The 13,822-nt window shown below is 49.0% G+C and overlaps 1 protein-coding gene across 1 annotated transcript; it reads left to right on the top strand.

The window, feature by feature from the left end:
• The first annotated feature begins 13 nt into the window (after positions 1–13).
• PRSS55 (serine protease 55) lies at positions 14–13,204 on the top strand. Its single transcript, XM_008248975.4, has 5 exons — positions 14–169; positions 3,550–3,739; positions 4,977–5,227; positions 6,879–7,021; positions 12,859–13,204. Exons 1-5 carry the CDS (start codon positions 115–117, stop codon positions 13,177–13,179), a joined length of 960 nt encoding a protein of 319 aa, XP_008247197.1. The 5' UTR covers positions 14–114; the 3' UTR covers positions 13,180–13,204.
• Positions 13,205–13,822: the final 618 nt, after the last annotated feature.

Genomic DNA, 13,822 nt, shown 5'->3' with positions numbered 1-13,822 from the left:
TCCGAGCCGTGCCCACTGTGACATCACCAGCAGGGCTGTGGCTCTAAGAATGCAGCACTATTCCCCTCGGCCCCAGCCTCCGTAACCTCCCAGGCCCACAGCACAGCAAGGGCCATGCTCCTGTTCTCAATTTTCCTGCTCCTTTCCCGGGCCAACGGAAAAGATCTCGGTAGGTGGACTCTTCTCCCAGGGGCCAGAGCAGCTGTCGCAGGCAGGGCTGGGCCTGAGAGCTGGCCTCCTCACCTCCCTTCATCCAGTCAGTGGTGAGCGTGAGGACCAAAGGGACAGAGCTGGACACGAGCTCATGGATTTGCTAACTGGCTCCTTGAAGGCCAGGGCACAAGGACCTAGCTTGATGTTTTCCCATCCACCCCTCCTTGAAGCCACTTCTCTCTCTCTTCTAATGCCCAGCCCAGTGTTTCCCCTGTGTGAACTTGAGTCTTGGTTTTGAATCCCAAGGCACAAGGGAGTGCATGGAATGAGCCAACCATCAGTCCTTCAGCTCAGAGGGTGGGGGTCATGGAGCACGAAGTCTCCCAAGAGCTACAGACTCAACGCAGAAGCGTAGCTCACCGTAGTCAAGTTCAGGGGCACTTCCGTTCTCAGCAGTCAGCTTTCCACAGCTGCCGGTAGGTCCTTGGTCTCGCTAAGGGATGGCCAAGGCTGGAAGGAGGCTGGATGACTTAGAAGCAGCCGTCATTGGCCAAGCACTTTCCCACAGGCAAATGTCCACACCACCACAGGGGGGGGATCCTGCTCTTAGCATTGGAGCAGGACAGGCTCGGGATTTGTCCAGAGTCACACTGCAAGAAATCGGCAGAGCTGTGACGGGTCTTCAGAAAGTTCATGGGCAATGTATATTATAAGATCTATGCATGTATTTTGAAAATATTTTTCACACCAAAATAAACACATGTAGCTGCATGTATCTTCCCACAAACTCAAGTCCCCTTTGCCTGGTGAGCACCCGGCCTTTCCCCACTGTGCACACTGCCTTTTGCCCAGAACACGGCCTGCGCAGCGGCTGGAGAAGGGACTGCGCCCCAAGCACTCTGTGAGGACTTTAACACCAGTTATCTCATCCACTCATCTGTCTTATGGGACAGGGTGTTATGCCCATTTCAGGATCGAAGAGAAGGAGAAGGTACTGCGCCCCAAGCACTTTGTGAGGATTTCAACACCGTTATCTCATCCACTCTTCTGTTTTATGGGACAGGGTGTTATGCCCATTTCAGGACTGAAGAGAAGGGTTCGCAGCTTCCTCCAAATGGTTTACAAGCAAGAGGCTCGAGCTGTCTGACTGCAGAGCCTTGTGCTCTTAGCAGGTGCCCTGTTGTGCATCTCAGAGACAAATGGAGTGGATACTCATGCCAGCCGCCCACCATGCAACCCGGCTCACAATTGCCTCTTGGTTTTGATGCATTTTCTCCCACACTTCCACGTTGAGATTTTTAACCTGATGAAATTGTGAGTTTTAAAATATGGTTTCCTCCTGACTTTTTCCACTCAACTTTGAATCACAAGCATTTTCCTGCATCATTAGAAACTCCCCACGAGCATAACTTGTATGGCCGAGAAGCGGTTCCTCCTCCTATATTTTAATCATGTAATCGTAACATTAGGTTGTTTTCAATTTGTCTGTTAAGAAGTTTACGGCAGTGCACCTCCTTCAAATATGTGTGTTTGGTGCATTCCAGAAGTTTCCTTTAGGCTGAGTGTCCAGAAGTGGCATCATGGAATCAGAGGGCCACTGTTCTGTGCCAGGTGTGGTTCCAGGCCTGAGGACGCAGCGCGGCAAGACAGACGATGCCACCTTCCCCTCGCAGAGCTGCATCCTGGGACCAGGGCCAGGAAACAAGGACCAGGGGTGGATGCGTCCTCAGGGCGACCACACAACGTAGAAGCGTAATGCAGGGCAGCAGATAAACAGTCACCAAGGACAAGAGGGGCTCTGGTAGACACAGATCCTCTGGAGACGGCTCTGGGGAGGGGCCTGAACAAAGTGAGGGAGTGATGCAGGCCATGTGAGAGAGAACCTTCCGGGCAGACGGCAGCATTGGGTAGCAAGAGCACCAGCTCTGATGCCAGACTGTCTGGTTCAAGTCTTGGTTTAGCCTTGACCTGCTGTGTGACCTTGAGCAAACTACGTGAGCTTTCTGTGCCTCAGTGATGCCAACCGTAAAATGAGAGTGCACGCAAGAGTACCTACTCCTAGTGTGGTCCTAACAGTGAGGTGCTTGTAGCTGTACCTGACATACAGCGAGCAAACGCTCAGACGTGTGATTGGGACATCAAATGGAGGAAGTGCAGATCCAAAAGTCGTGGAGTGAGCATGTATGCACAGCTGAAGGCTCTTCACACACAGGGCTGAGTTCTCATCCCAGGTCTCTGAAGCCAGCAGTGAGTACCCCTGGCTCACTCCAACCCATCCTGCAAAGTCCTCAAAGCTGCTGCGGAGCTGGTGTTGGGAAAACCAGAGAGGGAGGGAGGGGGAGAGAGAAGACGGGGTCTTGGGCTCTTTAGAGTCAAACTTGTGCCTTGTTCCAGAACATACAGCGGGCATGCAAGTCAGCAGCTTTCAATGCATGTGTCCCCTGTGGGGTTGAGGAGCTGGACCAGGCCTCTCTGGACAGTGAATCTCTCCTTGGCTCGGGCCGCTGCAGTCTTTGTTCCCAGCCCCCGGGGATGGAGCTGCTCCTCATGGACAGCCTGGACCATTCAGGACTTTGCAGGAGATTCTGGCACTTCCTGTGCCACCCTTGTGGCTTCCTGGGAATAGTCATTTCCAGGGCTGCTGTAACACAAGTCACCACAACTCTCTTATCTTACAGTTCTGGAGGGCGGAATGCCAACCCGGGTCTCCCAGGGCTGAATTCAAGGTGTCGGGGCCCATTGGGGAGGCTCTGGGGGAGACTTGGCCACGGCCTCTCCAACTTCCAGAGGTTGCTCTGGGCCACCTGTGTCTGTCTTAAAGCCAGCAATGTTGCCTCTCCCTGCACCTTTCTTCCGCCGCACAACGGATTCTGATTGGCTTTTCTTCTGCCTCTTCCCCTACATCCTGCACACTTTCCCCGTATTGGGATTGCTTGATTAGAAACCTTCATTCCGTCTCCTAGGTCCGTTGTTATCTGGCAAAGTTACACATCGTTTCAGGCTCCTGAGCAGGGCCCGTTAGCATGCGGACAGCTTTGGGAGCGGCTGCTTTCCTGCCTTCCCTGTCAGAGCTGCCTCTGGAGAGCATCCTCTCCAATGTGTGCCGGATGAGAGCAGAAGCTCAGAGACTCAGCTGAGCTCACAGTGCCGGGTGGAGTCCAAGCCGGTGCTTCAGACCCTGGTCCTGAGCTCAGAGCAACCAAATGAAAGCATCTGTCAGCTCCCTCGTAGCGGGAGGGACGCCTCGCTGGACCAGCCTCTGTGTCCCGTTCTCTGTGGTGGGGATGATGCTGCCTGCCTACAACCCTCATCTCCCCCCAGCCCAGGGCCTGACCCGTGCTGGACGTGGTCTAAGCCGTGCGTCTTTTCCCTTCCATTCTTCTCCTTTCCCTCCAGGGTGCGGTGTAAGACCTGTTTTTGAGCACGGAACTCAGCATTCCAGAATCATAGCGGGGACGGAGGCTGAGGTGGGTGAGTTCCCGTGGCAGGTGAGCATTCAGTCAGGAACTCACTATTGCGGCGGCTCTATCCTCAGCACACAGTGGATCCTCACGGCTGCTCACTGCGTGTCTTCTGAGATGCTAGTGTGAGTACCAAGGGCCCAGCCCTGGGGCATGCACACACTCAGCCAGACCTGATGGCAGAGAGAACTCTTAGCACTGTTCCATGCAGAGTTGGACACATATAGCTCCCACCCATGCCCTCCTGCCTTGGAGACAAGGAGGCAGCCAACCTGAGGCTTTGCCTTCCTTATTGACCCCAATGGCCAATGACCACAGCTGCCCCGAGGTCACACCTTTCTGTTGGAAAACCTGTGGCTCGATGGAACTGAAGGGTTTGGTCCATCTGCCTCTCCCAGGGTGTGCGAGTCCTTCTAGGAGGAAATTCGAATTCTAGAAGCCTGGCTTTGTGTGCCATCTGATTGCCTCATTCCCTATTCCTTGTGAAACATTCTCTGTGCTCCATGAGATTGGTGGACCACCTAGCATTTACTGATGACGAGCCAAGAGCAGGGGACCCTGCTGAGCAAGTTTATGAATTCCTTGAATCATACAGTGGCCACCTGAGGCTCATAGAGTGAATCACTAATTTATGGACAGGGAAACTGAGGTCTGATAAAGTTAGATGATTCACCCCCAGTACATTCTTAGTAAGTAGACATAGAATTCAAATTCTGGCTCCAACACCCATGCTTTCTGCCACGTCACCTCCAGAAAGTTGGAATATACACAGAAAGGCTGACTTTAAAGGAGGGATGGAAACTGGGCACAACCAAGGGCCCTTGTGGCACCGGCTGTCAGGCAAGGCTGAAGAATCAGCTATGGGAAAGTTCAAGGCCATTCTGCCTGGAGGGGGGCCCAGGATGATGACTTATCCCCAAAGGCGCTTTCTGCTTTATGCAGCAGCAGTTCTAAATTAAACCCTGTCTGGGTTGCTAGGTGGTTGGTAGACCAGTTGATGCAAATAGAGGGATTGGCGTTTTGCCCTCCCAAAGGTTCATTTGGCCTGTGCCAAGTCATCTTTTATGAGCTCCCCAGAGTGCCCTAATCTGAGCCCTGACTCCATTAGACAGGAGGACCCTGTTCACGTCTGGCACCCCAGAGGCAGCAGTAAGCATAGCTGTGGTCTGCTCACTGGCTGTTTTGCCCTCTATTTTTTTTTTCAAATTCTCACACCTTTTGAGTCCTGGTCCCAGCAGGATCAGCCCTGAAGGCCCCCAGAATGGTCTGAAGTTTAGGTTGGGGCTGGGAGGAGGGGCAGAGCAAACTTTGCACACTTTTTGACTTCCCTTCTCTCCAACGCCCCCTCTTCTACACCATCAGAGTGACAGACCTGAAAATCGTGATGGGGACCAATGACTTAACCAGCGCACACCGGGAAGAAAGGAGCGTCACCAGCATAATTTACCCAAAGAACTTTCAAAGAGACAGCCTGGACAACGACATCGCCTTGCTGCTGCTGTCCTCACCCATCACATTCAGTGACCTGATAGTGCCCATCTGCATGCCCACGCTGACCAGCCCTTCCAAGTGGCATGAGTGCTGGGTGGCAGGCTGGGGCCAAACCAAGGCTGGTACGCTACAGTTGAGCGTCTCCCAATAGCTGTTAGGACGAGCGCTAAATCCAAAGGAGAGAGGCGGAAAGTGGACAGGAGAGACAAGGAAAGGTGGGAGGAGAAAGGGACTTGTGTTGAAGCCAGTCCCCGTGCTCTCTGCTGCCTCTGAGTGCCACGGAAACCTCTGAGATGCCAGCTCTGAGCCAGTGCCTGGGTGTGGCCTTATTCAGCCAACTCAGAGCAGTCTTATTTGATCAGAGTCAAACCTCAGTTAGCCAGAGATCCGTCTACTCTTTCTTCTCGAACGTCCCCCTTGGAGTTGCTCATTGCTGTTTGTCAGTTGATCCCTACAGGCATTCGAGAAACCTACCCTGGGCTCGGCTTTGGCTAGCTCAGAGTGTTGCCCAGTTTTTCTTCAAAGTGCATCTGTTGTTGCTGGCTGTCATGTTGATACTTGACCAGAATAGGACCAAGTACTCCTAGACAGGGAGGTGTGATGAAAGGCCCCCTGGATTCTGCCCAGAGAAGACTCCATGAAATCACACATACGGGAGGGGAGCAGAGCACCAAGTCAGGCCTAAGTGGGAGTCTGGACCCATAGGGATGTTAGCAGTGAGCTGGGGCCTCGAAGACTGTAGGTGTTTCCAGAGCTTAGCAACCAGGAGGAAACTGGTAGAACGTGACTATGGGCTCCAGGCATAACGCACAAGTTAAAAGCAGGAGTGGGCATCTGGCACAGTGGCGAAGATGTCCTTTGAGATGCCTATAATGCACATTGGAGTCTGGGTTTGCTCCTTATTCCAGCTTCCTGCTAACGTGCACTTTGGGGGGCAGCAGTTGATGACTCAATTATTTGGGTACCTGCTGCCCACATGGGTGACCTGGTTAGAGTCCCAGGCTCCCAGTTTCGACCTGGCCCAGCCCTGGCAGTTCTGGCCATTTGGGAAGTGAACTAAATCTTTGGGAAGAGAGAAGATCTCCCTCTCCCTCTTTCTCTCTCTCTCGTTCCCCCCTTCCTTTCCTTTCCTCCCCCTTTCAACTTTGCAAATAAAAATAATTTTTTCAAAAAAATTAGAAAGGCAGAGGGTGCATACTTGATTAAAAAATACTCAGTAAGGGGAAGGATTTTGAAATCTCTGTGTGGCCAGAATTAATGAGATAAAGAGAAGTCCAGGCAAATTCCTGGGACCAGCAGCCAAAGTGCCTACGCTGGCTGGAGGACTGAAGTGTTTTCACCAGGGGTGCACAGCCCCTGTCCACGGCCCTGTGTGAGTGAGCCACCATGCTGATGCAATGGAAGCAGCAGCAGGCAGATGCATGGGCGAGGCAGGACTATGCTGAGAAGTGGTCACCAGCCATTGCCACAGAGAGGCTGATCCTCTAAGGGCTGGCTGGGGTCTTAGCTGGAAACCTTCCTGGAAGTAGGCATATGGCTTGGAATGGGAGAAATAATTCCAGTAGGTGAGGAGTTGTTTGGGAAAGTTTGGGGTGATGGAACAGTAAACTTCTGCTCTGGGGTTACCTAAAGGAAATGGAGAGAGGGACGCTGAGGAATGGGAAGGGCCGTGGGAGGGGCTGCTGCAGGGCGGGCTGAGGCACAGCCAGCTGCACCATCAGCACGGGGACTTACTGCCAATGGCTTTTCTAATGTGCTTTCTCTCTGGGCCAGGTGACAAATACTCGATGACGACGGATATGATGAAAGTGCCAATGGTCATCATGGATTGGGGGAAATGTACCAAGGTGTTTCCAAAACTCACCAACAATATGCTGTGTGCTAGATATGATAACAAGACTTATGATTCTTGCCAGGTAACTGAGGAGCACCGCTCCCTCACCCTCCAGGCCCCTGCACCGGGGCTGCTGCAGCATGGTATCCTCTCTCCACTGGGGACAGACAATCAACAGTCTAGAAAAAGAGTGGGAGAGCAGGGCCTTTCGGCAGGGGGTGGGAAAAGGGATTGTGGAGACTCTGGGTGCTCGTTATGGGAACAGCACACTTGGAGCTATGTGTGCACACCTGGGAGTCTCTGGCACACATGGTTCTGGGCTTCTTCAGGGACTCTAGGGAAACACATAAGACTATTCCCATATCTGAGAATGCTTCAACAACAAAAAGCCAAGGGTGATTTGAGGTCCATAGAGGAATCATATGGATCCCCAAAGAAATTTCTGGCTCCTGGCTTCAGCCTGACCCAGCCTTGGCCTTTGCAGCTATCTGGGGAATGAACCCATGGCTGGGAGATTCTCATTTTCTGTCTCTCTCTTTCTCTATCCCTGTCCCTCTCCCTCTCTCTCTGTAACTCTAACTTTCAAAAAAAAAAAAAAAAAAAGTTGACACCCCCTTCTGCTATTCCATTTTCATGAGAGTCCTGTTAGAAGATTTAAAGAGGAAACAGTCCTGTAACATAATGGCCAACATATCCAGGATCTATCACAACTGGAATACAGAGTTAAACTATTATACCTGGATTCAATTTATTGATAAACATAGGAAAAATAAAAAACTAAAATAAAAATAAGGAGAAATAAAAAAACTCTAGCAAAGAGTGCTTTATAAAAAATTGAGAGTCTTTAATTCGTAAAGTAAAAAACTCATTTAAAATTTAACTCAAAATATATTATGCACTTAACTGTAAAGCTATAAAAGCATTTAGAAAAAAAAAAAACACAAAAAACTGAGGGCTACGTAAAGAATTCTTAGACATGATAAAGTGCAATTCATGAAAGGAAAAACTGGATTTGACCAAAGATAAAAGCTTCTGATTCTGTTAAGAGAATTAAAAGACAAGATACAGACAAAAAGAATTTTATGTAAAATATTTAAAGAACTCTCACCTTCAACAGAAAAAACAAAAACAAAGAGGAAAAGATGTAATCCAGTTAGAAAATGGACAAAATACATGAACAGGCATTTCACCAAAGAGAATATGTAAATAGCAAATAAGAATATGGAAAGATGATCAGCTTCAGTGGTCATCAGAGGGATGCAAAATGCAAATTAAAACCACGTTGAGGCATCACGACACATATCTGAGAATGCCAAAAATGAAACGTGGTAACAGCAATGCTGGCCAAGTTGTAAAGAAACTAGGTCATTGCTGGCAGAATTTTACAGTGGTCCAGCCATTGTCAAAAACAGTCTTTTAGTTTTATAAAAAACTAAACATCTTACCCTGCATTCCAGAAAATGTCACATTTGAACTTTATTTTTTAGAGAAATAAAGGTTTAGATTCATATAGTTCATATAAAAACCTGTACGGGAGTGTTTATGTTAATAGCCAAATATTGGAAACAAATGTCCTTCAGTGTGGCAGGTTAAACAAACCGGTATATCCATACCATGAAATACTATGCAGCAACATGAAGGAAGAAAACTATTGACCCATGCAACAACATGGGTAGATCTTCAGAGACAGACTACTGTGTGAAACAAGCCAAATCCCAAATAGAATCCAACAGTGTATGATTCCAATCCCAGAACATCCTTGAAATGATGAAATTAAAGAGAGAACAGACTAGTGGTTGCCAGGGGTTAAGGAGCTGGGGAAGGGAGGGTTATTGGTTATTGGCTACAAAAAGGGAACATGAAGGATCCCTGTGGTGATGGAGATGTTCTGTGTCTGGGCTATGTCAAAATGTAATTTTGTGCTGCAGTTTTGCAAGATATTATTGGGAGACACTGAGAGCACGTGAGAATCCCTGCATTCTTTTTCTTTTTATTTAAGATTTATTTATTTATTTGAAAGTCAGAGTTACACAGAGAGAGGAGAGGCAGATAACGAGAGAGAGAGGTCTTCCATCCAATGGTTCACTCCCCAATTGGCTGCAATGGCTGGATCTGTGCCGATCCAAAGCCAGGAGCCAGGAGCTTCTTCTGGGTCTCCAACGCAGGTACAGGGACCCAAAGGACTTGGGCCATCTTCTACTGCTTTCCTAAGCCATAGCAGAGAGCTGGATTGGAAGTGGAGCAGCTGGATCTCAAACTGGTGCCCATATGGGATGCTGGTGCTTTAGGCCAGGGCATTAACCCGTTGCGCCACAGCACCGGCCCCTGCATTATTTTTCATGACTGCTGTGGATCTACAATTATCTGTACAAGTTCAATTATCTTTGAAATTTAGAATTACAATTATATTTAAAAGTTCAATTAGAAAATAACTTTTAAGTGGTACAGCCAAGCAGAATCTAAAGTCAAGCACATGTGCAATGAGGAATGTGATGCCCCATGGGAGTCTCTCCTGGTCAGTGGGCATCACAGTGGACTTGTGGCTGCCCATGCTCTTGAGTCTCTCCAGCTTCAGCAGACAGGTCTTAATGGTGGGTGAATTTCTGGTGCCTAGCGCAGTGTCCAAAAAGTGTTGGTCAAATAAAAGAACCAAACAAGCCGGCTGTCGGTACCTGTCAGCCAAGCATCCATTGAAGGGGAGACATCTGTGAGAGACCCTGAGGCATCCCAAGAGTCTGCGGTTGGCAGCCACTGGGTTACTGAGCAGTTTGGTTATAGGACTGCCAAGCTGACTTGGATTGGAGACCTGGGCTTCTCCTGAGAACATTGTCTTGAACACATCGCCCGTGACAGCTGGATGAAGTCTTGTTCTACTCCATGGAATCCCAGACTTTTAGAATTACAGACATTTAGAGCCAAGAAAGAATGTACAAAGCCATTGAATCTAACTCTGCTTTACAGATGAGAAACATGACTTCTTTATTCCTTAGTCATTCCATTCACTGTCTGGAAGGATGAGAAGCACTGTAGTAACTCTATAGCTCTTTGGCTATATTCAGTAATTTTGTCTTCTTCTTAACCCTGTGAGATAGGCCAGACAGGTCTCACTCTCCCTGTAGAACAAATAAGATAACAGGGATTCAGATTATACATCATTTGCCCAAAGTTCAGCATCCAGTAGTGATGGGGCCAGGCTTGGAAGCCAGGTCATCCACTTCTACCCCAGCAGGACAGGAGTGATCGTGTGGGGCAATGGATCTCCCAGCAGTGGGCTTGGGAGGCTCTTGTGATTTGTCAGCAAGTTTCTCCCAGATTCGTCCCTGGCTGATGGACTTAGCCCTTGACTCTTAGCCTTTTGGGGCAATCCTTTCTTTCTTTCCAAGGTACGTATTTACAGATGGCCCTCTGCACCAGCAGTCTGTTAAAGGAATCTGTGTTTCCTGAATACACAAGTAACACTTGTCATTTGCAAGGGTAAAATAATAACCCTCCATTTCTGGAACATTTACTACATAGGCCCTATGCAGAGTGATTTATAGACGGTTCTCATTTCATCTGCCCACAGTCTTGGGATTCCACGGAGATTATCTCCATTTTAATGATGTGCAAACTGAAGCTTATAAAATTAACTTACCTACTTACCCAAGGACAGTCCTCTTCCTGATATGTAAAGAAATGAAAAATCAAAGGCAATATTCTAATCAGATTTTTATAACATGCCTTCATAAGATGGATAACATGATGAAAACAACTTTCATGGAAGGAGTATTTGAGTGGAAATTCCATTGACTTTGTTCTTGCCCCATGACTTTGAAACGGAATTAGCACAAAGAAAAGAACACATGCACTCCCACAAAAAGCAGATGAGTGTCAGAGGCAATGTTCTATTCTGGAAAAGGTAATTTTGGTTTGGGCTTACCTTGCTAAGCTTCCTTGAGCAGCCTCAAGCCACAGCTTGCTGCAGATACCCAGGACGATCTGCTGCCCACCCCCCCAGTGGTGCATTTCACAATCAAGCCACAGTGGACTGGAACACCAATGACTCATTGTCTCCTCCTGCATTTTATCTCCATTCACTGCAGCCTACAGCCTTGGAATTCATCCTCACCATCCGTGCCCAGTGTCCATCCATGACCAGCGACCAGGTCCTATTGGTTTCTATCCACCTCTCTCTCTGCACTCACAAAATGGAGGTCAAAATGCCCACCTCACAGAGCTGTTGATGAGGGGAAGAATCCAGGAGCTGACACTGCACCTGGAGCATAGCCAGGAAATGTCCATCGTCCTTGGCTGCCGTTGGAAATCATTGGCAGACTCCGTTCTCTCTAGCCACCATTTTAGGGTCATGGAAAGGGAGACCACCTCTCCACTGATTACAGGCCACTTGCAAGGCTGAAACTGCCCAGGTCCTTCAGCAAGAGAGTAGTGTTGCAACAGCGGAAAGAGCAGGCACAGGCTTTAGCATCGGAAAAGTCCTGGCTTCCGGCTCTAGCCCAGCTACATATAACCTTCAGCAAGGCCACTTCTCCTTGGTGCTCATTTTCCTCCTATGAGAAAGGAAGCCGTACGTGCGTATGGTACGTGGTAGGGACTTGGTACGTAGTCTCTGCATAACTGGATGATGGTGTGAGTCACAGAACCACGTGGTTCCATCCTGCAGGGCCATGTATTCCAGGAAGCTTAGCTGACTTGCCCCTTGCAAACACCCACACCCAAGAATTTCAGAGAAATGCCATTCCCCCCATGCCCCTGGAAGAACATCAAAGCAGACCCAATTCATCATCCTAACCACGTTTCTCATATTCTGGTTTTTTTTTTTCCCCATTCCTTGCAATGCTTTCCTGAGCTGCTGATTTGTTAAGACCCACAGAACAAGTCTTCACTCTTCCCTCTGCCTGCAAAACATTGACTCCCTTGTCCCACCCTGCCCCTTGTGCTGCCCTGAGGCTGTCTCTCACCAAGCCCACCCTCTTCCTCTTCCCTTTATAGTCCTGTCCCATACACAGACACACACTCTATTGGTTTATTATGTTTTAATGTTGGTAGTCTTTTATATTTTTATTGAATTAGTTATTTTAAAGATTTATTTTATTTATTTTGAAAAGCCGAGTGAGAGAGGGAGAAAAAAAGAGAGGCAAAGATCTACCCACTGGTTCTCTCCCTGAATGGCTACAACAGCCAGGACTGGCCAAGGCTGAAGCCATGAGCCAAGAACTCCATCCAGGTCTCCCACATGGGTGGCAGGGGCCCAAGCACTTTGGATCATGATCTGCTGCCTTCCCAGGTGCATTGGCAGGAAGCTGGATCTGAAGCAGAGCAGTCAGGCCTCGATTCAGCACTCATGTAGTATGGAATGCCAGTGTCAGGTGGCCACTTAACCCTCTGCACCAAAATATCTGCTCCCATTTTATTTATTGATTTTAAAAATTTATTTTATTTAAGGGTCAGAGAGATAGTGAAATATAGGGAGAGAGAGAGAAAGTTCCCACCCACTGATTCACTGCTCAAATGCCTGCAATAGCCAAGGCTAGGCCAGACTGAAACCAGGAGCTAGGAACTCAATCCAGGTCTCTTAGGTGGGTGGCAGGAACCCAACCATTTGAGCCATCACCTGCTGTCTCCTGAGATTTGCATTGGCAGGAAGCTGGAGTCAGAATCCAGAGCTGGGAATTAAACCCAGGTTCTCTGATATAAGATACAATTTGTGCAACTGGTGGCTTAATGACACCTCCATACTCTACAACCCACAACTCCCAAAGCGAATTTAACAGCAGCATGTTCCTCCCAAGTTGCTGGGATGGGGTGGACACTGGCAGTCTGGAGTAGGGAAGATGAATGAATTATCTTCCACCTAATGGGCTCAGCTTCAGATGGGTAGTTTGGAAGAAAACTCACTCCTGACCTGTTCTCTGCCCACAGGGTGACAGTGGGGGACCTCTTGTCTGCACCCAAAGTCCTGGGAAGAAGTGGTACCAGGTGGGTATCATCAGCTGGGGCAGGAGCTGTGGTGAGAAGAATGTTCCGGGAATATACACCTTGTTGGTGAACTACATCCACTGGATCGATAACGTGACCCAGCAGCAGGGAAGTCCCTTGGATTCTAAGAACCAAGAAAACGTCCCTAAAGAGAAACCAGCGGGCTCTCAGGCCTCCGAATCCCCAGCGCCAGGTTGCCTCAGGTTCTGGCTCCTGTTGTGTCTTCTGTTCTTCGGGTTCTTGTTTGGAGCCATTTCCTGCTGAAAATAAAACAGATTATATGCTCTAACCGAAGGAGGCTGCGCCGAGAACGTGCTGTCGGCACAAGGACTGGCTACCACGCAGATGAAAGGGCCAGGACCAGAGGCTGAGAACAGGAAGATCAGAAAGTCAGGCGGGAGCCCCAGTGTGGGGCTGGGCTGCGGGTCACTGCATTGTCAGGGCTCTTTTCATTCCAGGCGACTGTTAGCCGACTCCGACTGGTTTAAGTCTAAAAGAGGTATGAATAGGTACATGCAACAGGAAACAAGCAAATGGATGAACAGGGGTGATATGAGGACTTTAGGCCCTGCTGATTCTAAGATGTTGGCAGGGAGCGTTGACTGTGGCTATCACCCTCGAAAGAGTTTCGAAGCGGTGGCCAGAATGACCACCAGTACCTCCAATTTGCATCCTACCGGCTTAGCAGCCCAGTAGAAAGTGCAAGCCCTGTGGCAGACAACTGTAGCATGGGCTGCGGCCTTGCTCTCAAGAGGCATAAAGCCCACAACCCTTTGCTGCTGCAAACGCTGGCCAACAGCGATATTCTGTTAGGGTAGGCCCGACTCACATGCCCACCCCAGGACCCAGCAGGGGCCATCCATTCAGAACTATGTTGACATGGGAAGGGGGGAGAAGATGCTTCCCC

The sequence above is a fragment of the Oryctolagus cuniculus genome, chromosome 2 (assembly GCF_964237555.1).
Source record: "Oryctolagus cuniculus chromosome 2, mOryCun1.1, whole genome shotgun sequence".
Taxonomy (NCBI): Eukaryota; Metazoa; Chordata; class Mammalia; order Lagomorpha; family Leporidae; genus Oryctolagus; species Oryctolagus cuniculus.
The sequence above is the reverse complement of the archived record's forward strand: the minus strand, read 5'-3'. Positions and strand labels throughout refer to the sequence as shown.